Source organism: Falco biarmicus, chromosome 3 (genome assembly GCF_023638135.1).
Source record: "Falco biarmicus isolate bFalBia1 chromosome 3, bFalBia1.pri, whole genome shotgun sequence".
Classification (NCBI taxonomy): Eukaryota; Metazoa; Chordata; class Aves; order Falconiformes; family Falconidae; genus Falco; species Falco biarmicus.
The window spans coordinates 103,974,568-104,001,601 of NC_079290.1; the positions used below are offsets into that span (position 1 = coordinate 103,974,568).

The 27,034-nt window shown below is 49.8% G+C and overlaps 1 protein-coding gene across 15 annotated transcripts in view; it reads right to left on the reverse strand.

Moving 5' to 3' along the window:
* Positions 1-27,034, reverse strand: part of LOC130145574 (E3 ubiquitin-protein ligase rnf213-alpha-like) — a 44,232-nt gene that overhangs the window by 3,155 nt on the left and 14,043 nt on the right. For all 15 annotated transcript variants that reach the window (XM_056330520.1, XM_056330517.1, XM_056330516.1 and 12 more), the window contains 41 exons: positions 26,651-26,816; positions 26,302-26,519; positions 25,475-25,612; positions 24,996-25,175; positions 21,293-22,763; positions 20,941-21,134; positions 20,613-20,768; positions 16,280-19,843; positions 15,847-15,980; positions 15,635-15,730; positions 15,093-15,208; positions 14,778-14,906; positions 14,127-14,191; positions 13,523-13,667; positions 12,935-13,076; positions 12,319-12,492; positions 11,814-11,947; positions 11,385-11,542; positions 10,907-11,110; positions 10,108-10,301; positions 9,469-9,589; positions 9,015-9,115; positions 8,367-8,540; positions 8,006-8,178; positions 7,826-7,922; positions 7,626-7,740; positions 7,211-7,394; positions 6,631-6,839; positions 6,328-6,429; positions 5,891-6,106; positions 5,020-5,101; positions 4,673-4,707; positions 3,925-4,019; positions 3,593-3,743; positions 3,335-3,503; positions 2,877-2,968; positions 2,184-2,441; positions 1,824-1,959; positions 1,231-1,314; positions 805-973; positions 380-575 (listed from right to left, as the gene is read on the reverse strand). In XM_056330520.1, the coding sequence (XP_056186495.1) occupies positions 380-575; positions 805-973; positions 1,231-1,314; positions 1,824-1,959; positions 2,184-2,441; positions 2,877-2,968; positions 3,335-3,503; positions 3,593-3,743; positions 3,925-4,019; positions 4,673-4,707; positions 5,020-5,101; positions 5,891-6,106; positions 6,328-6,429; positions 6,631-6,839; positions 7,211-7,394; positions 7,626-7,740; positions 7,826-7,922; positions 8,006-8,178; positions 8,367-8,540; positions 9,015-9,115; positions 9,469-9,589; positions 10,108-10,301; positions 10,907-11,110; positions 11,385-11,542; positions 11,814-11,947; positions 12,319-12,492; positions 12,935-13,076; positions 13,523-13,667; positions 14,127-14,191; positions 14,778-14,906; positions 15,093-15,208; positions 15,635-15,730; positions 15,847-15,980; positions 16,280-19,843; positions 20,613-20,768; positions 20,941-21,134; positions 21,293-22,763; positions 24,996-25,175; positions 25,475-25,612; positions 26,302-26,519; positions 26,651-26,816 (10,737 nt within the window). The remainder of the gene's footprint in view (positions 1-379; positions 576-804; positions 974-1,230; positions 1,315-1,823; positions 1,960-2,183; positions 2,442-2,876; positions 2,969-3,334; positions 3,504-3,592; positions 3,744-3,924; positions 4,020-4,672; positions 4,708-5,019; positions 5,102-5,890; positions 6,107-6,327; positions 6,430-6,630; positions 6,840-7,210; positions 7,395-7,625; positions 7,741-7,825; positions 7,923-8,005; positions 8,179-8,366; positions 8,541-9,014; positions 9,116-9,468; positions 9,590-10,107; positions 10,302-10,906; positions 11,111-11,384; positions 11,543-11,813; positions 11,948-12,318; positions 12,493-12,934; positions 13,077-13,522; positions 13,668-14,126; positions 14,192-14,777; positions 14,907-15,092; positions 15,209-15,634; positions 15,731-15,846; positions 15,981-16,279; positions 19,844-20,612; positions 20,769-20,940; positions 21,135-21,292; positions 22,764-24,995; positions 25,176-25,474; positions 25,613-26,301; positions 26,520-26,650; positions 26,817-27,034) is intronic.

Here is a 27,034-nt window from a genome sequence, read left to right on the forward strand (position 1 = left end):
CAGGGGGGTGCTCCTCCAAGGTGGTTCAGAGTCCCACTTTGGACCACCCATAATTCTGGAAGATGCTTCTTAAAGTTCTTTGAACAGCTACCAACTCCTCCTTCGTTCTCAAAGAAACCTGGCTGGCTTCCCCTTCACAAAAGTCAGGGCTGTAGGTCCTCATGCTACCTTTCAGCCCACCATTTCATGACCACAGAAGTGGTTTCTGGCCATGGCACTCCATCAAAACCCAAGGAGGAGAGACAGATGCACAGCAGGCATTTATCAATGCCTTCAGTTGAACCTGCTGACTCCAGAAAGGCACATAGAAGAGGCTGGAAATAGACCCCAACCTCACCGCCAGCCTAGGACAACCCAACCTGGCCATCACTGAGCTCACCTGAGCCTTGATGATGGGTTTCCCACTGATGAAGCGATGAACCACTTGCCGCTGCAGCATCTCAAAGTCAAAGTAGGTCGTCTTGGTGCCATCTTCATCTATCTCATACTGCAAGTTGGCGAGCGCCATGGTCAGCAGATCGCTCTTGGATACAGCCAGCACAGAGGAGGGCTTCACCTCTTCTGCGGAGATGGACCTGGGAGAGGAACAGTTGCCCTGTGTGGTTGCAGGGCCTCTCAACTCATCCTACTCTGCCATCAAGGGCCCGCTTTGCTGGACACCAAGCCACTAGGATCTTGCAACGCCATCGTTTGTCCACCACAGCTCCCCTGCAAGCCCCACACCAGCCCTGAAAACCTCTCAGGGAGCTTTTGTGAAGGGTGGAGGAGATGGAAAAGCCCTCAGGTGAGCGGCTCAAGACCTACCGTTGCCTCTCTCTGGTGACCTGCGCAGCCGTGTCAATGCAGCTGTTTTGCAGTGCTATGAGGAACCTGGTCACCAGCCGGCTGATGGACGATTGGGTGGGCAGGAGGTGAAGGACAGCGGTGCTGGCAGTGATGTCATTCGGCAGGGCATCTGACAGGACGGTGATGCCTGTAAAAGGGTGGAATGGTCTTCTACCCACTGTATTGATCCCAGGAGAAACTCCTTTCCTTGAGGTCTTGGATGGCTTCTTCATTAGAGTTTGTATCTTCGGAAGGCTTTTAAATTTGTTTTTAGCAGGTGAAAAGCAAAGAATCTCAGCAATTTTGCTGGGAAGGGTAGTTGTAGAAAGCAGCTCAGCTTTGGAGCATCTCCAGAAGAAATGGCCAAGGAAAGAGGGGCATGACACCCTGGGGATAACCATATACCTGAGCTGGATGTGCTTCTGTTAATGTTGCTCCAAACTTTCTGGATCGTCTGTACAGCTCTGCTGAAAGCCAAACGCTGGTCCTCTGCAGACACAGAGAGAGAACAGCCCCATCAAGGCATGCTTCAGGAGACGTGTCAGGTCAAAAGATGTCTCCCAACAGATACATCACTGGAGGTGTCACACCGCACTGTGCCACACGTTGGCTCAAGCTGGGCTTCGAGCCTGTGTGAGACCACATGTGACATCAATCAACCAGGCAACGTGACTGAGGAGCTGAAAAGCCCATCTCACCTATCTTGCTTGCTCACAGCAGAAGACCCTCACCAAGCACCAAATGCCCCAGGAGAAAGGATCTGCCCCGGATCCACCTCAATGTCTCGGACCTTCACCCTCTCCTAAGTTCCCCACCCACCCCCCCCCCCAGAAAAAAACAACTGCTCCTGCAGAGGCACCTCCAGCCTCGATGGGCTGCTCTTGTGTTGGTTGGATTGGCTGCACCATGCAAACGACAGCAGCAGCTTCTCAGCAGAGCATCTGGGTGCTGAGGGGCTAACACCCATGTTCCAGGGATGACCAGATTCCCTATCGCACCTGAAAACCCAGGCTGGTCCAGGAATTGCCTGACTGTGTAGTTTTCCGCTTTATGGCTGTTTTGGAAAAGGTGGATCAGGGCATTCTGCAGTTGGAAAATGTCAGGCAGGTGTCGGATGTGTTGGATGTTCTCAAGCTAGAAGAGAAAAACCCAGCGTGATTCAAGGGATAGGGATCTTATCTGCCACCACGGGGTAACCCAGAGTAAGACACTGTCATGCCTGGTTGCTACAAAGAAACATGGGGAAGGGGGGGGGGGGGGGGGGGGAGGAGGGAAGTTACCCCAGTGCCCCACGCACCCCAACCAGACTGAATCTACTGCATGTGCTTTGGTGGAGAGGGGATGTTCCCACAGCCAACCTTCAAGAGAAGCTCCAGCAGAATGGGGTATGGATTTCCAGTGCCTTCTCCATCTTCCTGCTGCAGGAAACGCATCAGGGTCTGGATGGTCATCTTCTGTTCGTATTTCCACAGGCAAGGCTGGTTGATCAACCCCTGACTTGGCAGGTCTTTGAAATGCGGTGTCTGGCCATAAGCAATTTTCAGGAGGAGGCTGGAACCATGGGGACCTCCATTCATCCTCTGCTCCTTGACAGAATTAAGGCTCTGCTCCAACTCCTGCAAGGACCCAGAGTCGTTAGAAGCCACCCTTGTTACCCAAGTAGGCTGAGGGAATTCACAGGGTCTTGGGGCAAAGAAAAGTAACGAGGACTCTGGAGAAGTATGGGGCATGGTGAGAACTTGCTACCAAAGGGACAAGATCAGAACTGCCCAGGGAGAAACCCAGAGGTGATTTTCTCCAAGGGAAGAAAACCAGCTGGTTTCCGGGGAGGACTGGCCTATAAAAATCATCCAAGAAAACAGCTCTCTGCAGCAGCAGAGCAGGAGACCACACCAGGATGAAGTCACAGTTTAAAGAAGAGGGGGCGAATCTCTTCTTCCACGTGAGAATGCCCTGAGCTCAGTGGATGTATCTGGACATGGACACGGCCACGACCAACGCAGCACTTTGGCTATGCAACACCTGCGAGCAGCAGCTAGGCACAGGCATACCTGAAAAAATGGCTGAGCCAGGGCTTTGAAGGAGGTTTCCCATTCTTCTCGGTCTTTCTTCTGATTCAGGACGCTCAAGACTACGCTCTGGTCTGTAGAAGACATGAAGGAATATGTGAGCTTTTACTCTGTAGACCCTGGGCTCTGCCCAGAGCTTTGTTGGGTTTCTTGATGGTGAGAAGTAAGATGAACTGGAAATAAGAGGAACCAAGAGCAGAAGGGATGACACATATGCCTACTTGGAGCAAATTATCTCCCAATCTGCTCATGCCCTCAGGCTGGTCTGGCCTGAGTGCTTTGAATGAGTTCACTGCCTTCATGGTCCTCCCTGTCTTCTCACCAGTTTCCCAGGATGGAGACTGACCCAGGAAGGAGGAGCCAATGACACTGGTCCTGGTTAAAACCCAGTGGCCATGAGCCTACTGGTGGCCTCCTGGTGCTTCTCAGCACCTCTTTACCTGTTGGTTTGTAGTTGCTCAGGTGCTGTAGAAACAGATGAACAGTCACCACAGCATCCTCCACATTCCTGCTGAGTGCTTCTGCCAGGCACGCCACATCCTTCTGAAGGTGGCCCCAAAAGAACTCTTCCACGTTGTCTGGTTTCCTTTTCATCAGGTCTAAAATTGCCTAGAAGGTGGGGCAGGTTCCTCCATTAGGCTCTCGAGGTCTCCTGACAAGCTAGGCTGAACGCTTCTCACAGCACAGTGGTCGCTCACCTGTTGGTCAATGTAGACCCCCAGCAAGAGGGATGAATGAAGCAGAGCTCTCGCAAGACTGACGCAGGCAGGCGATAGGCACCTCTCTGAGTCATTCCTCCGTACCAGAGGGCTCTCCAGGATGTACCCTTTCTCTGTTTTATCTGTGGTGCTGCGTTCAGAAAAGGCAATTACCCGCCATGTCTTTTGCTAGGGCCCACAGCGGGACCACAGGATGCAGAGACCTTTGCTTTGGCCAGCCATGGAATTTTCCCTGTGCCTGTGGCTCTGCAGGAGGGTTGGGTGGACGGGTGAAGCCCTCTGGGGCTGCGGAGCCAGGAGGGTTGACTTACATGACATTCTCCGTGAAGCCTGCCTCAGGTCTGTGGTTAGTTCCCCCGACAATGGCACCACACGTACATTTCTTCCGTTCCATGGGAAGGCCACACTGCATTCGAATACGTGAGCATGGAGTGAGAGACAAGTCTGGAAGCCCAGCTGGGTGCTGAAGGCACCAAAGGGAGTTTCCACGTCCTCTACCTGGCTTTCTACATGGGGTCATTGCAACAGCTTAACAAGAGGTGGGAGGAGATGTGTGCCTATGAGCAAACATCTCCAGAAGAACCAGGTTCTTCCTACAGCCAGCAGGACAAGTCCAGGCATCAATTTGGGGACAAGAGGAACCAAGACCTGGAAGCACCCACTTCCCTCCACTGCTTCCATGGGGACATGAGTCCCAGCTCCATTTAGCCTGGGAGAAGAGCCCACCTGGCTTGGAGGACAACCCACCTGGCTTCTGAGCCTTGCAGCTGCTCTTGCAGCTAAAGGACCACTTGACACAGAGGTGACATTGGAGTGCACATTAGAAGGAGAGCAGGGCAGCAGAAGGAGCATCTATAGTGACCACCCAGTAGAAACAGCCAGCCAAGAGGCCAAAGTGTGCTCCAAGATGGTGCAAAGGGGATGGGAAGCTCTGGGAGTCAGAAGAAGACCTAAGAAGCTCATCCCAAGCCTGGCTTTTCTCATGGAGACAGCAGAGATGCAGTGAGAAATTCAAGAAGACAGAGCTGCAAAGACAACCAGCCAGGAGGAGACACTTACATTAGTGACAATCCAGTATGAGCCACACTGACAACCTACATGTGAAAGGGGATACAGTTAGTCTGTTACCTCCCACAACAACCTTCATGATGGGAACATGGCCAGAAGCTCACCAAGAGGATGACAGGCTGGTCACCTGCCTCCTGGCATCCAGCCCCACCACGTGCCTCTCACAGAGCTTGTCATAAAGGGAGCCAATGCTGGATCTCCAGGTGGAGACCACGAAGGACTCAACAGGAGGACAGTGACGGCCTTCAGGAGTCTTTAATCCCTTCCCTCCAAACCGTGGCTGATCTCAATCAGTTGCCCTGCATGCACAGGAGCAGTGAGATTTGCCCAATACTTACGCCACATCTTATCTGTTGATCCAATTTTCCAGTTCTTCACATCAAAAAGCAGGTCTCCAGGCATGGTGGGAAGGTAGGACCCCTTGGAAAAGAAACACAAAGGAAAGTGAAGTGTGGGGTAACCATCCTCCTAGCTCGCTTCACTTGTCTGAGGAACAATTCTGCTTTTAAAGCAAGCGGTGGGGAGGAAGGGTCCTCCTACACGGCCACTGTCATCAGGGAGAAACTTGTGGTAAGGGAATGGGAGACAAGTGGGGGAGCAAGGTACATCAGACAGAGAGACATGAGGCTGGAGTGACCAGACATGAGCAAAGTCCCCAAAAGTCCCAATTATTTATGAGTTTGGATTCTGGAACTGAATACACCATAGGCCAAACATGGTCTTGATGGGAAGGGAGATGATCCAGAGGTGGCTGTTGCCTTTGCTTCCAAGAAAAGAAACACAATGTCCTGTTTGCTTCCTGCAGCTCTCAAATAACAGGAGCAACTTGCGCGTGGACAGGCCTGAAGGGAAGCCTCGCTCAGGAATGAGCATCTCCACTGTCACCTGAGTGATGGAAGACCTTTGGCAGAAGGAGGACGCTTGGGCTGGGCTTCAAACCACCTAATCTCTGTCAAAGAAGCTCTGCCATGCCCTCAGCTTCCTTGAGTCAGTAAAGAGACAGGCATCTCCCATAGGCCATACATCTTCTCCACATTGGAGGTAGACCAGGATGGATGGTCACAGTTACTTTTCAACCCAAGGAACGAGAAGGAAGAGGAACAACAATCTACAAAGCAACAAGCTTTGACCAAAACAAAGCCTGCCTGCCAGGACACATGCCAGAACAGTGAGGTGGAGACAGTTGTGCACCTCAGTCTTGCAACTCACTTTCACCACAGCAGGCTTGAAGCAGATGTTCTTGAGGAGCTGAGTGATTTGGTTTGGGAACAAGGCCAGAGTGAGCCCGGTGTGAAAGACCACCTCCAGCAGGCTTGGGTCTTCACTGTTACCCAAAGCATCCATGATCTTCTTCAGTTTGTCTTCCAGCAGCTCATCTGGGGTGGGTGTCAACTGGAGGATGCTCTCCATTCGTCTCATGACAGACTACAAAAGTTGAACAAAACAGACATGAGTGAAGGCAACCAGCACGGCAACCCCCCTGCAAGGGGTTTTCTGGCTTCACCACTGAGGTTCAGTGTTCGTGCGAAGTCTGCTGTCCATCAACACAGATGAAAACCTCCTGTTCCTGGGAGGTTCCAGACCAACCATCGGTTCCAGACCAAAAACTGTGGAAACCTCCTGATAGAGACACGACAGATACTCACTATCAAGCTCTGGGTTTCTGTGGCATCTTTCCTTTTTAGCTGGTTTTGTGCTTTGTCCAGCACCGAAAACATCAGTGGTATATTCAACCAGGCACTTCTATCCTGAAAAACGCAGATGCACATTGTTATCCTGAGAAGCAAGCGTGGAAGTGCACAAAGAACAGGTTGACTGCACCCTATGAGGGCCTGTCGCTCTCCTCAGCTGGAAGGGATCCCCATAAGTCAATATTATAGGGATCGAGCTTGGCAAATCCCACCCACCTCAGCTCTGCTTTGAAACAAGGCTCTCAAGAAACAACCCACCTGCAAATTTTCTACCCCTCGGGGTAAAATCCACTTCTCCACCTTGAGGATCTTCCACATAGAGGTGAGTCCGTAGAGGTCACAGAGATTTCTGATGAGGAACACCTGAGGCCATGGAGTCGGAGACTTCGCAACCATGTTCTTCATTGCATTCACCAGGTCTTGCTCTTTCTTACTGCCCTCGGCCGCAGGCACGTTGGGATATGCAGCTGGAAAGGAGGTTTGTTGTTATGCCCAGTCCCCAGTGTGGTGGCACATCACACGTGTCCTTCACCCACGTGGCCGCCACGGCAGTTTTGGATGCAGTAGGATCTAGGTTGCAGTAGGATCTTCTCCTCACAGGTTGAAACATGGCTTCAAGCCAACGTACAGGGGGTCCCTTAATCCTTGGGGAAATACTTGGAGAACACAATGAGTCTGGGGACTGAAGAGCTGGAAAGTTTGTCCAAAGAAACTCCAGTTTTCATCAAAACAGTAATTGTACAGCAAAAACATCTGGGGCTAGTCCTTTCTGGGGCTTGTTCTAGACTTCCTCAGTGGTAGGCACGGGTCTCACGCTATGCTAAGAAAAAGAACTCACCAGAAAGCAGCTGTCTACTGAGCAAGGTGGCCACGTGGCTGATGGAGAGCCGGATCTGGGCAATGAACTGCAGGGTGTTGATTCTTGAGACCTCAGGCTTGCAGAAAGCAGATAGGTCCGCAGTGGAGAGGCAGTTTTCGGCAAGCCGGCTGACATCTTCTTGAGAAGAAGGATACATAAAATCCTGCTCGAGAGAGACAATTTTTAAGAGTCTGAAGGTGGATTATAACCGAGCAGCTCCTTCTCCTCCCCTGTGCCTTCTCCTCGTCTTTAATGTGAGCTCCTCCTTTGGCTCCTCATCCATAAAAAGATGTAGAGGAGGGGTAATTAATGTGATTAATAGGTTTTAGCTGGGGTGGTAGCTCCGAGTTACGGTGTTTGTTGGGATTCCCGGTGCATCCCAACAGGTACTCACCTCCAGACAGTGCACCACCATGAAGTAGAAATGCTCCCTGTTACTTTCGTTGGACATTATCTTTTCCTCCATCTGGGACAGGTATTCCTCTAAGTGAACCTTGACATTGTCGAACCTAGGGTAGAAAAGGACACAGAACATCAGCATCCACGTAGCCAACGGGTTCAGCGATGGGGTTTGGGAGCAACCCTGGGGCTGACCCGCATCGCAGCATCAGCTTCAGGAGGGAGGACTGGATGGTAGGACTGGTGTCCATGCACTCTTCAAAGGGCGACAACTCGCTTTTTGGCTTGTACACTAGGAAGGAAGGATGACACCCATTATTTGACTTCCAAGAGGATGAGGTCAGGCCAGCGTCGATTGGAATCAAGCTCTTTTACCCCTTTTCCCCGCCTGATGATCAGGGTTAGGTTTGCAAGCCACAAACTGGATCAGTCGCTGAATGATTTTGGCAGACGGTGCTTCTCTGTCTCCCAAAAAGTACATGGTGATAAACTCAACAAAGAAAGAATTGCATTTCCTCCTGAATTTGTTGTGACAGGCAACAGCTTCCCTGGAGGGAAGAAGAAAACTTGTGGTCAACCTCCAACCAAGGACAGAAACAATATTCCTCCCTCTGCAGAGCCCAGGACCCAAACCAGGGAGATGAGGTGGCCATTTGTTCAGGCACCAGCAACTTCTATCTCAATAATTAACATGAAGACACTTGAGATAGGCAGGTTTTTGCCAGCATTGGGATACCTCGTGGCTTCTGAAGCCGTGGGTGTGTAATCCTCCGAGAATTCATTCTTGCAGATCTTACACTGCTTGTTCTCCCACTCCAGGATGCAGCGAGTGCAGAAGATGTGGCTGCAGGGCAGCTCTGCTGGGTCAGTGATCTCCCCAAGGCAGCTCTTGCATTCCTTCACACCCTTCCTGAGGGACATCACCAAACGAAGAGGCAGGTCAACACCGCTGCCGGATTTGAGGAGGGGCACAGGTTGACTCCAACCTAATGTACACTCTGAGGTGGTGTTGAAGCTGGGTGGGCAATTTTATCTAGTCTCACTGTTGAGTACAGGACCAGGGTGACCCACCACCGCTTCAAGAACCAGCAGCTTCTAAGCTACCTGAGGACCATCCTATCTTGGTGAGGATGGCTGGAAGAAGGGGATCGAGAGCCTGGGTGCTCAGGGGAGCTGGTTTCTTTGGCACCACACCTAAGAGAAGTTCCTCCAAAGATGATTCATCAGCTCCAAGGCAGGCTCTCACCCCTTGTCTTCATCAACATGGCCTCCCTTTGGCCCACAGGGGTTCACTCCTAGTGCTGACATATTCCCCCCACCCTTCACAAACATGGCATTGACGGAGAAGGAGCCCAAAGTTAACTTTTTTTCAGCTCAGACTTACACCAGATACACAACATCAGCATTCTCGTTGCATTTCTTCAGCACCTTAGTCACCAAATCAAAAGTGTTCTCAGGCTCAAATCCTGGAGTTGTGTAGAGGCGCTGCAAGAGACAAATGCACAGCGCAAGTTCAGCACAAACATCTCTCCAGTACACACAGGACATACATTATGGGACATCAATGCTTCAGGGACACAGGGGCAGATCTATGTATAGGTGTCTCTGCCTGGACCTTGAAGGTCAACAACCCAGATCAATCCTTTAAATTCTCAAGGAAGTCTTTCTTTGATTCTGAATCCTCATTTTGGATTCTGAATCCCAATAGTGTTTGTCTCTTGGATGGTGTTTCCAGCCTTTCCCCACAGAGCCCTCCCTACAGCTGGGAGCAGAGGTGTCCTGCAAGAGAAGAGCCTTCCCAAGCTTCACAGCCATGAGCTGCCCCAGGAGACACCTACATTCCAGAGGAAGATGAACTGCTTCACCACAAGCCTCAGGAGTTTCTCGTCTATTTGTGTCTCGTTGTGTAGCAAGTGGTCAATCAACATGTAGACAATGTTGGTGCAGGTCCAGCGATGCCTGTAAAACACACACACACACACCCCCAAAGGTTGGACCAGAAGACCCCCTGAGGTCCCTTCCCACCAGTATTTCTGTGACTCATCCCAGGTAGCCTGTGGTCACTTGAGGGTACAACACCTTCTGAGATAGCATTAGAAGGAAAAATATATAGGAATAGTTCTGTCTGTGCTGCTTGTTTCAATGATCCTTGGGTCAAACAGAAACTGCCAGCCCAGCTCTGGGTGTAGTCTCTGGAGAGACCTACTTGTCCCACTCGGGAAAGCGTTTTGGCACCATCAAGCATTCAAGGAGAAATTCCACCAGAACTAAATTTGATCGTGGTGAAACATCCACCATTTTTTTCTGGAGCCACTTTGCCACCGTGTTTGTGATAATGAGGAAGGACCAGGAAGGAGTGAACAGTTGGAGGACTTGTGGCTTGAGCTTCCCAAGAGGAGAGCAGCTTCAGTTCACCTGACGTTCAGACGTCAAGAAGTTTGCTTGCACTACTGTCAACAGAGAGGGACCGAACTTACAACACAGACTCTAGGAGTTCCTTCTTCTTCTGGTAGAACTGAAGCTGGTAATTGTCCAGGCTGATCCACTCCACCCAGGGCTTAATGGACTTGACGCTTTTGAGCCACGCTATGCAGGCATCAAAGGGCAAAAGTCCTTTTTCAGAGGGTTGCACTTTCTTCAGAAGAATGTTCAAGGCATCAAGAGTGACAAACTGAAATGGTGTTCACAAAGAGAGAGAAGAGTCTAGGTAAAGAACTAGCCTTGCTCATGGGTGGCACAGAGGGAAGGGATACCACATGACTAGATGGGTGGTATAGCTTTTGGAGTTGTTGACAGGGCTAAGTTAGAAAGAAATGGACTTTTGCGGGTGAAGTTCTAGCATTTGTAAACCAGGAAGGGCTTTAATGAGCCTGACCATGCCTTGGAGAAGGAAGGATCTTAGAGTCACCATGGGGGGTTCTCTAAAAACTTCATCTTGCTGCTCAGAAGGATCTTAGAGTCACCATGGGGGGGTCTCTAAAAACTTTTATCTTGCTGCTCTAAACAGTAAGAAACTTGGGAGGGATGTGGACGCCCCCACACAGACACGCCAAGCTAAGGAGCTGGAGCCCACCACTGAAAGGTGACACAAAAATTCGCACCCACTTCTAGGGTCAAAGTGCCCAAGGGGTCTTCAACATGATACCCAGAGTGACACAAACACGAGGATGTCTTACTGTTTACAGAGTATGGAATTAAATGATGGAAGTTGTGAAGACCATCACGTTCAAATGTGGTGGGAGAAGGATTAGAGAGCAAACACCGCTCTTTGCTCACCATTTCTGGGGGGTTCTTCTCATACATTGCCTGCAGCTCACTTATGACAGTGTCATTGCTTCTTACTATGTCAACAAAGAGCTGATAATCATCTCGGAGATAGAAATATTCCATGTGAAGCCAAATTAGGGAAAAGCTCATCTCCTTCCTGACCACAGGGAGGCAGAGCTGTTCTGCGCTGGCTAGGAAAACTTTTGAGAGAATCTGCAAGTAAAATAAAAGGTGTTATTTCTGCTCAAAGTGAACAGCAAGGGGACTAAGGTGGGATGCTCAGCATTGCTGTTGTATCCCATAGGAAGTTTCCTCATCAAAATTAGTTTTCAAGGTGGAATGAAGACAAAATGTTCGTGACAGTTGAGGAGTAGCCAGAAAACAGCGCAAGGGAGGGCTTATCAAAACATCAGACTTGGCCATAAGGGTAAGACTAGGGCCAAGGTCAATGCCAGTTGAAGATGGTGCTCTACCCAGCCCTACTCACCTCATAGACAGAGGGGTGTTGTCCAGGAAATGTCATCCTGAGAAAGTCGTTGGTGTAATAGTGTACCATTTCTAGGTTACTATGATCCAGCATCAAGACTTTCTTGATGAAAGATTGGTAGAACTCGGCCACTTCCATCGTTGGCTTCTTGGGCTGACCTAGAAGGGAGACCGAAGAGATTTATGGCCACTTAGTGGATAGTGGGAGCTCCTCATTAACACCAAGGTGGACACACGGCCAACTGCAAAGCCACGGGTGAAGAGGCACAATGCCTCCATTGGAAGAGGAGATATAACATGGAAGAAATGCACAACACAGTTCTGGGTCATCTGAGTGAGGAATACAGCCCTCACAGTTCCTCCTACTAAGGACAGGGATTTTTTGGCAGCTTTGTTGGGTTAACATTTCCCCTGGAAAGTCTGATGTTACCTTTCCTATGATAGACCTTCTCCCATATGTCGTCCAGGTAGGCTTTCAAAACCCAGCTGAATGGGAACTGGCAGGAGAGGGACGTGTTGGGGTCTTTACTCATTGATAACACGGAAATCTTAGCATCCGCCACCCTTGAATTCAAACAGTGCAGACAGAAGCATTAAATTGTGCAACGGACAGTGCAAAAGAGGTCCAGAGATGGGCCACCTCAGAGAAGTTCCCAACACCTACTGACATGTTTTCACTTTAAAGGAGTCCAAAAACTGGGAGAAATTTGGGAGGAAAGTCAGGGAAAACTGGGCAAGAGCAAGGAAAGAACCAATTTTGCCAACAGCTTAAAAAAACAGGGAAGTTTTGGTGCCAGTGGCTTGACACCCAAGACCTTCCATGGCTAGGTTATCAACATCTGCACTTCAAGCATGAGCTACTGCTTCACTATGAACACCGGCATTCACTCTCCTAAGGAAAACCACCCCCTGTACATTTACACCCTGTCTCTTACTTTCTGGTGTATTTAATTTTTAGGAATTTTTCTTCTTGGAACATCTGGAGCCACAGTTCTGCAAGTGGAGAGCCTTGAGAGAGATGATCCAGGTTGTTGTTTGCATCCACCACAGCGAGAATTTGGGCAAAGACATTCACCACGGTGTCTTCCAGGTATGTCCAGAGCGCTTGTCTGGAAAGGGAAATTACACGTCTCATGGCATTTCTCCCCTGCCTCCCACCAAGAAACCCAGGGGACAGTACTGGTCTTGAAGACCCACAAGTCAACCAAAATAACCCAACCACTTCTGAAAACACCAAGTGTGGGTGTCCAGGCTTGATGTTAACCATCCTTATCTATCCCACAGTCAACCAATGTTGTCGGCTTCCAGGAAAGCCCTTCCAAAAGAAGCTTCCTCAAAATTAGCGCTGCCCTTAATTAATTTTTTTTGCTTTTGAGAGCATGAGCTTTCAGCAAGCACCTACTTTGTTCTTGGTTGCTAAAAAAAACCCCAACACTTTTTTAGACACTTCTTGGTGGTCACGTCTTTAAGCAAGGTGCCCATACTTTATGCAGAGTGGTTTTAGGGACAGAATTACTTGATATTAGGGAAGTGGCCCACAGCCAGCACTACCTGAACGATGTGTCTTCCAGGATGAATTCGGTCGAGAGTGCCCTGCGGAAAATCCATTCCCTTGGTTCTTGCATCAGTTTGTCTCGTTCTTCTAGGAGACAACAAATTCTTCTCTTCAGGATGGTCATAAAATGCCTGGAAACTAATCACAAAACAGCGCTGGTTAAAACCCATCTGGTGCTCATCTCCAAGTAGGAGACTCCAGCAAAAACCTGCAAAGGATTTTGGTCGCCAGTTTTCCACTCAAAAAAAAAAAAATCACACAACTTAATATATTTTTTTCCCAGTCCTATGCAGAAACCAACTTCCACTGGCCAAGTGACATCTCTCTGGGATTATCTACCAAGGTCTGCAGCAATGCTTTGTGGTTTAGTACAGATTCTGATTGTGCCCATGAGGGATGCTGCAGGGAGGTGGAGGAGGCCCCACACAACATCGCCCTCTGTCTTCTGGGTGCTTCTCCACCCACAGTGGCTTTGAGGGACACCAGAACTGGCTCTTAACCTATTTGTCGTCTTCTTCAGCCACACAGCTTACAATGTGCCTGTTGTAGGAAGAAGTCGCTTCTAGTTCTCTCTGCTCACGTACCACTACTCTGAGTGTGGAAAAGCAAGTTGTGAAGGATCTTGATTCTCTTTGTTGGACGCTTGTTGTTGTCGTTCTTGTCCTCCAGCTGAATCACAGCCTTCTGGATGCTCCCTTTGATCATCATGTCCACATTGAGGAATTGTGACTGGAAAAGACCAGAGGTCAGTTGGTTGCTCCGCACTACTTTGCTCTCATTTGCCTGGGGACACTTGTCCTGGGACACCATCCTCTCCAGAATTTAGCACAGTGGGCCCCAAGGTCTGTACCCATCCCACTGTCCCAACAAACGCTGGTTAAGTCAGTCCCAGGGGCACAAAGGGCTGCGGATGTCCCTGGCAAGGGACATTGTTTTGTTGACAGTGACAGAAGGCTTCTGGTCTTGCACTGGTTGCTCACAGCAGGGCTGGGAGACCGCCACCCCACTTCAACCTCACAACGTGACCCAGGGACACCCGTGGCTATTCTTTCCTCTGACAGGATACCAGCCCAAGCAAAGACCTTCAAAATCAGATCCCAAAATGTCCGTTGATACCCAAGCCAGTTCTTGTACAATGACATGTGCCATAAAATGAGGAGGGGGGAAAAAAAGGGGAAAAAATCATACATTTTCCTCTGAGTAAAGATCTGAGTCGGTGAGGCTTCCTGGGGCAGCAGAATCCTCCAGAGAACCTGAAATCACAATCAACCATGTGACTCAGCTGTCAAAACCCCAACAAGAGACACTTCCTTCCACAGGAGGCAGCAGGAGTGCCTTGACAATCAACAGGAAGAAATAAAGCAGCACTGGGGTGGAAGCCACCCAGCTGCTTGGTATCAGTTTCTGGATGACACGAGACCCTCAGGCTTGGGCAGCAGTTGGCTGGATACCTCTAAGCAAGAACACGGATTCAAGATGCTGCCTGGGGTTGGCTTACAACGATGGACCAAACCATTTCTGCCCCACTTGCCCAACCATCTAGTCTGAGAATGAGGGCGTCAACAAGCATGTGTTGACTCCATACAGAAGTCTCCAGCAGCACAGCTACTTTGCCGTCATTAACTGCTGCTCCAACATCACAGTGGGCCCGTTAAGAGGCAAAAGCTGCATTGCCATGAAGACCTAAGAAGCAGCAAGTGCTCCTGGGACCCACAGCTTGGGATCTGCTAGATCCAGGTGTGTTTTTATCCACAGGTGAGACATCAGAAGATGGGGCAGTGGGTTTCTGGAAAGGACAGCAGTAGGGAGATGGTGGGTTTACAGTGAGCGACTTGTTACCTGTTGAGAGATGTTGCTGGGAGCTGTGCATGAAAATCTCTGCAATGGTCCTTTTGGAGAGCTGGCCAAGATTGGCCTTGAAGTTCTCTGAAGGCATCAGGTCATCCAAGTGGACGGACTTCCACTCACCTGGAGGGGCAAGAGGATGGATAAGTCCATCTGCTCTATTTTGGAGAAACCAGTGAGCTTGGCTGCTCAGATTTACCAGTCAACCAGGGCAGGAAAACAGCAAGAGATGGAAGATCCACCACTTCACATGTCTTCATCTTCCCCTCCCACCTTTTTCCCGACCCAAAGCAGTGACAGTAACCTTACCGCTGTCAAAAGCCAGGTAGCTGCACCCTCCCATGACCCGGGGGACTTTAGTGATCAGCACAACATGAAACAGATGGGGGCTGTCCGCCCTCCTTCGCTCGTCTGTGATGCAGTACCTGGAAGCACCACCAGAATGTCAGAGATGGTTAATTCCAGACTAGTTCAACCCATCTCTCCAAGCAACGACTGCTTCTCCTCCCTCTATGAGCTCTTCCAGGGGTTAATCTCCCTACCAAAGGCTGCAGCCATCTGAACCTGCTTTCCTGGGTGGATGCCACCCAAAGATGACATTCTTTCTGGCCATCGCTGGTGAAACCTGCTAGAGCCACAGGGGCAAATGAGACAACAGAGGCCAGAGCACAGCCCAGTTCAAGTCTTAGAGGAGGGGAAAAAACAGCCAGAAGGCAGCACAGGTTTCTGAGTAGTCTGTTGTGCCTGGAAGAAAGGAGAAAGGAGGAGAGGGGAAGGAGGACGGGGAAAAGACGACAAAGGATGAAGGATGGAGGAGGACAAAGGATGGAGGAAGAAGGAAGGATGCTTACTTGGCACAGGCCAGGAGTCTTTTGCTGCTCTGCGGCTCGTCAAAATGAAACTGAACGAGGAGCAATGTCACTTCTTGTGTCTCTTTGAAGATTTTCCTACAATGAAACTACCTCTTTAATGCATTCTCCTAGAAAGGTCTCATCCCACCCCACTTCGAAGCACTGTAAGAAGTGGAAATCACCTGCGAGGTTAAAGAAATATCAAAGCCCACCTGAGGTCCTGGCGGAAAGCATGTTCAGTGTCAAATTGGCCTAGGAAGAGGCAGTGGATTTTATCTGAGAGGTTGAGCGTCTTCCTCAGCACTTCTAAATCCTTCTGGTTTAGCAGCCTGGCATGGGTAGAAACCTGTGGTAAAAAGGAAAACCAAAAGAGGTTGGTCCTGCTACCTCAAAGGGGTGGGATTCTCCAGGGCATCTCCATTGGTGCTTATCTACAGGCAACTGGAAGGTGCCTTGAGTATCTCAGCCCAAGCCAGAGCTGAGCAGATCCCATCTGCCTCCCGAGGAGAGGCAGAGTCTACCCTGGCTGCAGATGACCACAGAGGCAAAGAGGATGGACATCAGTCTAACCAAGACCATGGGACCACCATGGTCCCTTGGAAAACAAACAGCACCCTTGGGTGCTTTACAGTCCAGCATGAGTACCTGCAGGCACGGCCTGGCGGTGCTCTCTTTCTTCTGCTGCTCCATCACCTCTTGCAAGAGGTTGTCCAGGCTGTTGTGCTTCTGCTCGAAGAAATACAGGTCCTGAATCTGCTTAGCGTCCTCCAGATCAGTGTACTTAAGGCGCAGGATGGAGTCAGGAGTGGCGCACTCCACCAGCTTTCTTGTGGCAATGGGTAAGACCAGCTGTCTGTATTGTTCACAGCTTTCACAGTTGATGTTCTGGGAGCTCTCCAGCACAATGGCGGCAGACGTGTCATCGCTGAAGCCAATGAAGACATCATGCTCTTTGGGTGCGAGTGTGTGGGACCAGGTGCTGAAAGAATCCGGGTTCTCCATGTAGACAAACTGCTCGGCCCATTTCTCCAGGTCCTGCTTCAGGTTTTGCTGTCCCCAGTTGAGGATGGTGTTCATGTCCAAGCAATGCTTCTCCAGACGGCTCAGCAGAGGCGGAGGGAACTGTGTGTAGACCACTTTCTCCTCCTCTATAACAATCAGCCGGAATTCCTCCTTCACACGGCTCTTCACCCTATGAGTGCCGAGGCCCAAGTCAACGTAGTAATTGTCCCCTAGACTGACAAAGCATTGATTGAGGGCATCGTAAAGGCTCTCATAAAGGTTCTGTATGTTGAGGAGGACAACGGGCCTGCCTATTTCCATGCAAATTTTCACCCTGTTCACGGAACGGCACACCTGGGAATAATCTTGGTCCCGTGGGAAACCAGAGCCAAATATAATGTCACAGTTGCTGACATCTATAAGCCGCGTCATCTGGATGATCTGAAAGGCGGCATTGTTGGTCGTCAGCAGCAGGAGGTAACGAGACATGAATCCCACTTGCTGCTTGTGTATGTTTTCCTCCAGCAGACGGATGCAGCTGGTTTCCATCTTTTTGGTAAGACGTACCTCGCTGGTGCAGTTACGGAAGATTTCCAGAGGGTGGATATCTCTGGAGCCTCCGAAGTTTCTCTGAATGGCCTTTACAAGGAGCTCCTCTTGAGAACTGCGCTTTGTGTTCTGCGTGTAAGACACAATCATTTTGATCAAGCTGTAGAAGTCGCGAAGCCCAAAGAACTCGGTTTCCTGTGTCTTCAGCACGTTGCAGTAGAAGTTTGCCAGAATGGGGAACAAATGCTCGATCCTTTCGAGGTGGGGTTGGTCAGCACAGATGCCTTTGGCAGTGTTCACCAGCTCTTCCTTGCTAGGTTCAGTCCGAAAGACGAGGAGGCCCCTGTTCATCTTGGCAGGGTCCAAGGCCCAGTTGGAGATGCCCACAAAGCCAACTTTCTTGTAAGGCTCAGGATTCTCATCATCAACGCATCCATCTTCCAGAAGAGGATGCAGCGCCTTCAACGGCATATCAGGCGAGTCTTCAGCAAGACCGATCTCATCCAGAAGGACCACGGACGCAAACTCATTCAGGTTCTTGCCCTTCTGGAACTGACCACATTGTCGGAAAGTGGAGATGATGCCTTCTGGTTTTGAATGGGGGCTGCACTGGAAGGAGACCAGCTGGACCTCTTTGCATCTTTTGAACAACGGGCTTCGGGACAGCGTGCCTTGCATGGCATCGACAGCAATGGCTTTGGAAAGTGATTTGGAGCTTCCTGGCTTCCCAACCAAAAAGAGTGGCACCCGGAGGTCCATGCAGACAACCATCATGAAGATGTTCTCCCTGAGAGCGTTGTTGCAGGCTGTTGCCTTAGGAATAGAGAGGTTATCAAGAAATACCTCTTGGCACAACTCGAGCTCTTGCTGTAGCCAGGACGCAGGGACTGAGAAGCATTTTGCAACCTCCCTCAGGTACTCTTGGCGGTTCTCCAGGGACACATAATAGCAAACACCTACCGAAAGGGCCAAAACCCTTTGCGCATCGTTTAAGACTGGCTTTTCTTCCTCCTCACGCTGCCTCTTCTTATCAATCTGGTGGAAAAGCAGGTCTCTCAAGTTGTAAAACCAGAGCACTATTTTCATGCAGCGGTCTATATCCCGGAGGCTGGCAACTCTGCATTCATCCTTCCTCTCCCTCAGGAACTTCTGGGAGGCTGAAATGACATTGGTGAAGACATCCAGGTTTTTCACGGTGGTGATGGTCTCCACGGTGGACTTCACAATCTCCCTGATGTACAGGCTTTGCGTCTTCTCATTCAGCTCCCCAAAATCCCAGACCAGAGGCAATAAACTGGGAGAAAGGGGCTGCACACGATACACCAACTGCCGCAAAGGAATGTAACCCAGCTTCTCTGGAGTGTCTTCACTCCGGACTCGGTATCCCAAGCCAGCTTTCTCCAGTTTCTCAATGGTGTCTTCGGTGTGTCTTTTGTAAGGGTTGCAAGCAGCCACCACTTTTAAGCGGTCCGTGGAAATCCGCATTCCGTTGACGCTGCGGTCACACAGCACTTCTTTGATGGCAAAGATGGCCTCTGAGGTGTTGGCTTCATCGAAAAAGAGCACCGTGTCTACATTGTGCTCTTTTTCATTGGTGAGTGCCAGCTCCATGGCCTGCCTTACCTTCTCTTGGATGTTCTTGGAGGTAGTGCCACCATGAACACGCACCACCATCATGTTCTGAACTTTCCTGCCAGCCCTTTGCAGGTTGCACATGAACTGCACCAGCTTTGTCTTCCCACAACCTGTTTCACCCATGATGATCACAGGGATGCCGCACTGGAACCGCAGGTGAATAGCCAACATCTTCATGGTGTTGTCCAGGGTCAACTGGTACGAAGCATCTGGATCTTCCTTGTATTTCACACCAAAGACTCTGCAGAGGGCCTCCAACTGCTCGGTTCTGGATAGGTTTTCAAATTTTTTATTGAAAGGAACATTTTGGAGGGCCAAGGTCATGTATAAATTCTTGCTTATAACTGCCTTCTCCAAAACACTCTGGGAATAAGCATCAATAGCGTCAAAGTTCCCATTGATATGGAAACCCAAAAACTCCATGGAATGATCATCAGCGTGGAAGACTATGTAAGGGTGAGATTCTTGTTCCCACTTGCGTCTTAGCTGGTACTTTCTCAAAACACTGTCCATCTCCTTCCACTCCTGCCTTGGCACGCTTTCATCGGACATGTTGAGGGAAGGCATGGCAAAGTCCTTGGACATGGCGATCATGAACTTGATGACGAATGTTTTGAAACCACAGAACTCCCCTCCGACCACTGGACTGCAGAAGACTGATTTCTCACACTTTCTTAGCTGGAAGTTCAAGAAGTGCGTGAAGTTGCTAAGCTCGGTCCAGGAGGGGTTGTTTCTCCCACAGAACTCCATCAAGCACTCCAGGCATTCTTTCTCTGTCCCCTCGACCTTTCCAGGGACAAAAGTGAAATTATCAAGGTTTTGCTTTTTCTTGTATCTGCTGAGATATTGGTAGGACCTTTGGAAAACTTCACTCTTTAGCTTGTCCCGGTCAAACTGTTCCTCCCTCAGTTCCTCAGGAGGGGCAGAACTGGGAGCTCCCAGCGAGCTGAGTACCTGCAGCACTGATACACACTCCACAGTAGGAAAAATCTCCAGGAAATTTTCTTCCATTTCAATGGATATCTAAAAGCAAGAGGACACAAATCACTGTGAGGACCATTCTCCAGCCTCCCACATTTACCTGCATCACCAAAACCTCCCTCTTTTTTATTTCCCCACATCACCAAAATCCCCCTCTTTTTTATTTCCCCACATCACCAAAACCCCTTTTTTAATTATTTTCCCCTGGTCACAAATGGTTCAGCAAACTGGGGAAAAAATGTAGAAATGCCAAGATTTCTCCAAGCCTTCACGTGGATTGAAATCCCTATAATCACTAAGGTCTCTCTTGCCCAGCATCCTGTCTTGGGTCGGGTGATCTTGTTACCTTCTCCTACGCTTTCTTCTGTTCCTCTAAATCCTTTTGGAGATGGAGGAACCTGAACTCAGCCTGTATTCAAGGTATGGTGAGGAACCACAGATTGATGCTCAGCCACGAGTGAATCTGTGGTGTGTTTCACCTTCAGTAACTCTAAAGCGTGGCTCGGGGCAAATTGGCTTTAAAAGCGTCTATGAGGTTCAAGTTACAGAAAAATTGGGATGAAAAGGCTCCCTCTTCCCCACAAAACTCAGTGCAGGGCCTGATATTTCACTTTGAGCAGAGACATTTTTGGCCTGGTTGCTCCTATTTTGGTGAGACGTTGCCCCACTGGAGAGAGATTCTAAAATAATGCATCGCTCCGGTGGAGATATCAGCTTTTTAATCAGATATCAGAGATATCAGGAGTTTGGCAGGTGTGCTTATGCTCAACATTAACGGTTCGCCCAGCCCGAGCGCAGGACCCCCAAATACCTCTTGCTTCCTCGTACTGCTAACACCTCTTCCTTTTTCCAGGTACTCGATCAAGTAAAGATGAGATGGCTTGCACTTCCAGACCAAGCCATCAGGACTCTGGATGTGCCGCAGGATGCACAGATCAATCAGCAGCCGGTAGAGACCCTTCGATACCTGGCAGGGCGAAATAAAACCAAATTAAAATCGGTGTAGAAGCCTGCCCAAATGCGCTTGCTGCTCCGATTGGGTTGGATTTGGGTTTTTGCCTCCTTCTCTCCCTCCCTGAATGCAGGGTCTTCTGTGTTTGACCACCTCTTCTTGTCCAATTTAAGATCCAGGCACTCACCACTGGAAACACATCGATGTGGAAGATGGTGGGCTGATTTTCAGTCACAGATTCCTTGACAGAAATAAGTTCCTCCACAAAGAACTGGAAATCAATCTCAGACTCCATCAGCCTAATGGTTTTACACAGTGGTAGCGTGCCACCTAGCTGGGCGCGGACCTTCTGGATGGTGTTGTCCACAAAGAGAGATTTCCCTAGGGAGTGGAAGAGACGACTGTGAATCAATCAACCCTTCTACACTTGCACGCAACCCAGAACAAGGAGTATCTTTCCCCAGAATTTTGCACAGTGCACCACCTTGCCTCCTTGATTTGAGGTACCACTCAGAATAAAACTCCCCCAAAAAACTTACCCATTCCCGCTCGCTCCGAAAAGACAAACTTCACGTTCTGCTGATAGGGTTCTTCAAAGGCTTGGGCAACAGGGGCTGTCCCGCTCGGCACTTTGAGATGCATCTTCAGGTAGGTCTGGATTTCTGCGTTGGTGTAGCAAGGGAAAGCCACCTTGTAGGCATCAAAGGCTGTGATAACATAGGAGTTATGAGCTTTGGCGTTGCAGAAGATGATGAATCTGTAGTTGGGGATGCTGGAAGATTGCACCAGGCGGAAGAAGTGGGACTCAAGTTGTTTGGAAACTTTATAAACTAATTTATCAGCACCCAGCAAGCAGTAGATCTTTTCATCTTGGCAACCTGGGGAAAGAGCTCTTCTGACAAGCAGCTCCACCTCTTCCTCCTCCGTGTCTGGTGTGCACACCAGGACCTCATCGTACGATGGGAGAGGTGCCTTCTTGGTGTTTCGGTAGATGAATAACATGTGGGGTAACATTTCTTCTTCCTTGCACATGACAAGAAGCGGTTTCCCCGCTTCGTAGCCTACAGGTAAACTTCTCTTGATGCGTGTGCTTTCTAGAGCAGCCAAGCGCTTCAGGGTCTCCCCGAAAACATCCAAGCCTATGTATTTATCTGACACCAGGCCAGCAAATTTCTTACAGTAGGCATCCCAGAGAAGATTCACTTTGTCGTAAATAGACGGCAAACTCTCAAAGGAGGTGGCCAACTCATCATGTGCCAGGGTGCTGAAGGAAACCTGGTCAGCATCGCTGCTGGTGGTTTTAAATTTCCTTCTGGTCTGCAGGAAGGTTTCTCTTGTCTCCTCGTACAGCTTGCTGAGCTCTTCCACCAACTCATCGTTGTCACCCTGCTCGAAGGCGAAATCCATGAGCATCTGCTCTGTGATGGGTGAGTTGGACAGGCAGCTCTGCAAAGCTGCCTTCGCCACCGACTCGTTATAGCCTGATTCGGCCAAGCTTTTGATGAGCTGGGGGAAACGGATGATGTAGTCGTGCCAGGTAACCGAGTCCTCACTGCCTGGTGACGTATTCACGGAGTCCTGAGGAGTCATCAGCGCATCCTCCAGAGCTTTTTTGATATCTTCTTCGTTGATGTTGTGCTTGATGACAGAAAGCATGATGAGCACCTGCGGTTCTAGAATGCCTTTCTGGACTCTGGCCAGCTGGCTGCATAAATAGAAGAGCTGGTGTGCAGTGAACAGGTTGAGGTGATAGTAGGTGTTCCTTTGAGTATCCAGGTACTTCTTCCACTCTGCCAGGCAATGCTCCATTGCTTTAGAGAGACTGTCCAGCTCCTCCAGGAGGGGTCTTGTGCTCTGAACAAGGATCCCAGCAATTCCAAATTCGGTGTATAGTTTCACGCGTTGCTGGGCATTGCAGTAGATGTCAGCCTTCCAGTCGATGAAGAGGATGTTGCCAATGCTGAGAAGCTCCAGGTACAACTTTCCAACTGTTCGAACTCTTTCCAGTATCTGTAATGTGCCAAAGACACAACAGGGAAATGGATCACGTAATTCAGCGTGTCCTCAACAGCTTCCAAACACGGCCCAGATCACACTTCCCTCCCGAGGTCTGTACAGCTGTAGGCTCCCCAGTACAAGACAGACGTGGACATACTGGGGAGGGAAGATGATGAAGGGACTGGACCATTTGGCCAGATGGCTGGTGCCATGCTCAAGGTTTGGGCTTCTGCAATCATGGATCTACCCTTGAGAAGCCCGGTGGAGCCTTGCGAAGCCTGGTCTGTTGGGAAGTGATGGGATACACCTGACAACTGGGACGACTGGGTCTTCACCAACACGCTGGGCCAGAATTTGACAGAGCTTTGGACTAGACTTAGGGAAGAGGATGGAGCTTCAAGCAGCAGAGGAGAGACAGGGGCGGCCAGTGTATTAGAGGCTTACAGGGAAACACCCATGAAATGTCTCAAGGGCATTAGGGCGTGCTCCTCTAAAATGGACAGGTTTGGGAGCTTTTGGGTAAAAATCAGCAGCCAAGCCAAGAAAGGAAACCTCCTAGTTGGTGCTTACTAGAGGATGCCTGATCAAGAGGAGCATGTTCATGAAGCCTTCTTACTTCAGCTATGAGAAGCATGGTGCTTACAGGCCCCGATCCTGCTGGGGGACTTCAGTCCCCCTGGTATCTGCTTGAAAAGCATCACAACAAGCTGTAAGCAGTCCAGGAGACTCTTAGAGAGAGTCAAAGATAATTCTTCAATCCATTTAACAGCCTGGCCAGAGATGTGTTACTAGACCTGTTGGTCACCAACATGGAGGAACTGATTAGAGACGTTGAGACTGGCAGCAGCCTGGGCTGCAGTGACCATGCCATGGTGAGGTTCTCAGTCTTGAGGGATATGGGCTAGGAGAAGAGGAGAGTCAGTGTGCTGAATTTTAGGAGAGCAAACTTGCAGTTGTTTAAATAATTAGTGGACGGGACCACCTGGGACACTGCCCTCAGGGGTGAAGGAGCTGAACGGAGCTGGCAGCTCTTTAAGGACATTTTTCTTAGAGAGCAAGAGGTCTTGATTGCCACGTGTACAAAACGAGCCAAGGAAGGCAGGAGACCAGGAACCTTCTGATCAAACTAAAGTATAAGAACGAAACGCACGGGCAGTGGAAGCACGGACACTTATCCTGGGAACAATATAGGGCTACTGCCTGAATGTGTAGTGATGGGATCAGGGAATCTGGGGCATAACTGGGGCTGAGTTTGGCAAGGGAAGTAAAGAATAAGAAGGACATCTACAGGTACGTTGGACGGAAGAGGAAGTTATAAAAAGAAAACGTACTCCCTGGTAAATAAGACAGGAGAGCTGGTGTCAACGAACATGGAGGAGACCAAGATACTCCATCTTTTGCCTCAGTTTTCCATTTCCCACATCTCTCAAGCCCCTGAACCCCACAGCAGAGACTGGGGAAGTGAAGTCCCTCCCGTCACAGGAGACCAGGTACCAGACCACCTGAAGAACCTGAATGCACATGGGATTCTACTGCGCTCTGGTGAGATCCCACAGGGAGCATTGCACCCAGCTCCAAGGTGCCTAGCACAAGAATATGAGCTGGCAGTGTGCCCAGGTGGCCAAGAAGGACAACAGCATCCTGGCTTTTATCAGGAATAGCGTGACCAGCAGGACTAAGGCAATGATTGTCCCCCCCTGTGCTCGGCACTGGTGGGGCCGCACCTCAGATCTAGTGTTCAGTTTTGGGCCACTCACTGCAAGAAAGACACTGAGGTGCTAGAGCGTGTCCAGAGATGGGCAACGGAGCTGGTGAAGGGTCTGGAGCACAAGTCTGATAAGGAGCAGGTGAGGGAACTGGGGGTGTTCAGCCCAGAGAAAAGGAGGCTGAGGGGAGACCTTTGAGCAACCTGGTCTAGTGGAAGGTGTCCCTGTCCACGATGCTGGGGGGTGGACCAGACGGTCTTCAAAGGTCCTTTACAACCCAAACCATTCTATAGTCCCTCCACAGAGAAGTATGAAGTCTTGGATGGGCTGTTGGGCACCACAAGTGAGGAACAATGCTGAGGGAAGCAGATCTCATCCTGTAGCTTGGGAAGGGGGCACCATCCTAGAGCAACACCTCTGCTCCTGAAGGGCTGGCACTGCAGGTCATGGATGAGTCTCCTGGAAATAATTCCAGCAAAATCCCAAGCCCAATAGCCACCATTTTTCAGGCAGATGTTGGTGCTGCGCTGTGACTTACCTCCAAGAAACGGTTTGCCTCCTCTCTGCCCTGCTCAACCTTGGTGGCAATCAACATAAGCTTGTTCTGGAGCTCCGTGAGCTGAGACAAACTGTATTTCTTGGCCTTCTGATCTGGTGGAGATGTGGTCTCCTCACTGTCATCCAGCAGTCGCAATGAGATGCAGTCCTCAAGCATAGCCTGGAAGGCAGAGAAGACAATCAGCATCACCACACGGCCTTTTACACAGCTTTGAGTTGAGATGCTGCACATCAGGACTCTACGTGTCTTTTACCACTTCCTTTGGAGGAAAGAAAAGTCTGTTTCCCACTGATAATCCTCGTGGTTTACGAGGAAATTGGTGGCACTACTTGCAACCCACCTGGAGATCTATTGGCAACTTGGCACGCTCATCGGAGGTTGATTTCAAGAAAGATCTTTTCTCCCCATAGCATTATGAAAATACAGCTGGACAAGAAACCATCTTGGAGACCCTTTACCTTGAATTTTGGAGGTGCCGAGATGGTAAAAATCCCATTTCTGTTGATGCTTCTGGCTTGAGACATGGAAGAACGCTCCACGGAGCCATGAGAGTCGTGAACCATCTGTATCCATTCCCTGTTGTCACAGGAATCTTTCTGCAAAAGAAGAACCAAAGGGAAACCCCATAACCAGCTGGAATGGCCCAGAGTTGAGGCAGGTGGGGGTTCTGTGACCATTTCTTTTGAGGATGGGGTTTCCCATGCCTGCTGAGGAGACACAGCCCCAGAGCTGGACCTATCCCAACCTGCCAGAGTGTTGGCATGTGGTCAAGCTCGTTCTCTGCTCTGGTTGTGGTGGGGAGCAGAGTGGAAGGCTCAGTGACAGCCCTGGAGCACAAACACCAGGGATTCTGTTAAATGAAGCCTTTCTATCAACTGCTGAAGCAGGTTCTGGAGTCTTTCAGCTTTGGAGATGCTCAAAACCCAATTAGACATGGCCATGAGCTACCTGCTCCCTGACCCCACTTCAAGCAGGGGATTTAGACCAGGCAATCTCCAGAGGTCCCTTCCAACCTCAACTACACCGTAGACTCCATAACTCGTTTCCTGCTATTCACACCACCTGCTGGGTCTCCTCCAGTTGCCCACATGTGTGTGTAAGGTCATTTGAGATGTTCCACCAGGCCTGCACTCCAAAAAGAGCAAAGCCTTTGCCCAGGTCCTGCCAGGCCCACATGGATGTCCTGGGGAAACCATCTGACATGGCATCAGACACCTACATGTGAGCAACTCAGCCTCACAGCAAGTGTCCAGGTGACTTTTGGACACGGGACTTAAAGACTTACCAGCTTCTTGGGAAGCTTGCTGTCTTTCACAATGGCTGCTTTGATGAAAGACAGAGCTGCAAAGAACTGGTCAAACCCAGCGGTGGGACTCAGGTCCAACACAATGGGGGCAGAAGCAGCCATGGCATCACGGAAGAACCTCACTCTGTCGATATCCATGTCGTTTTCACCTGCAGAAATCGATGCCAGCTCCACAAACACAGGGATTTCTGTCTTGTCTGGGGAGAAAAAATAAAGAAAGGCAGTCGGATTTCTGTGCTCCGAGCCAGGTAACGCTCTGTTGGATGCAGGGACAAGGACTAAGTGTCTCCCTCTGTTGTATCTGATGACTTCCTCCCTTCCAGCCCACCTTTTATTATGGTCTTGATCCAGGAGGTAAAACCTTTCCTTGCACATTCCAGAAGTGCCTTCAAAAAGTCCAAGACTCCCTGGGGAATGTCACTCAAACTTTTTTTCACGTTCATTAAGTCTGGGGTCATAAAATCAAGCCGCTTCTTCTGGAATTCTTGCTCTTCCTGGACCACCCCCCCCAAAAAAAAAAAAAAAAAAATATATATATATATATATATATAAATAAACAAAAAACGTGTGTCTGTTGGGAAGAGAAGGAAAGCAGCTGGGTTCTACCTCATCCTCCCCAAACCAGATGAGATCTTGGCCTCAGACTCAAGTCTGCTCTTTAATTCATCCCTGTGGGCCTCCATGAGGCAGCTGGAAGTAATTCCTTCAGCCT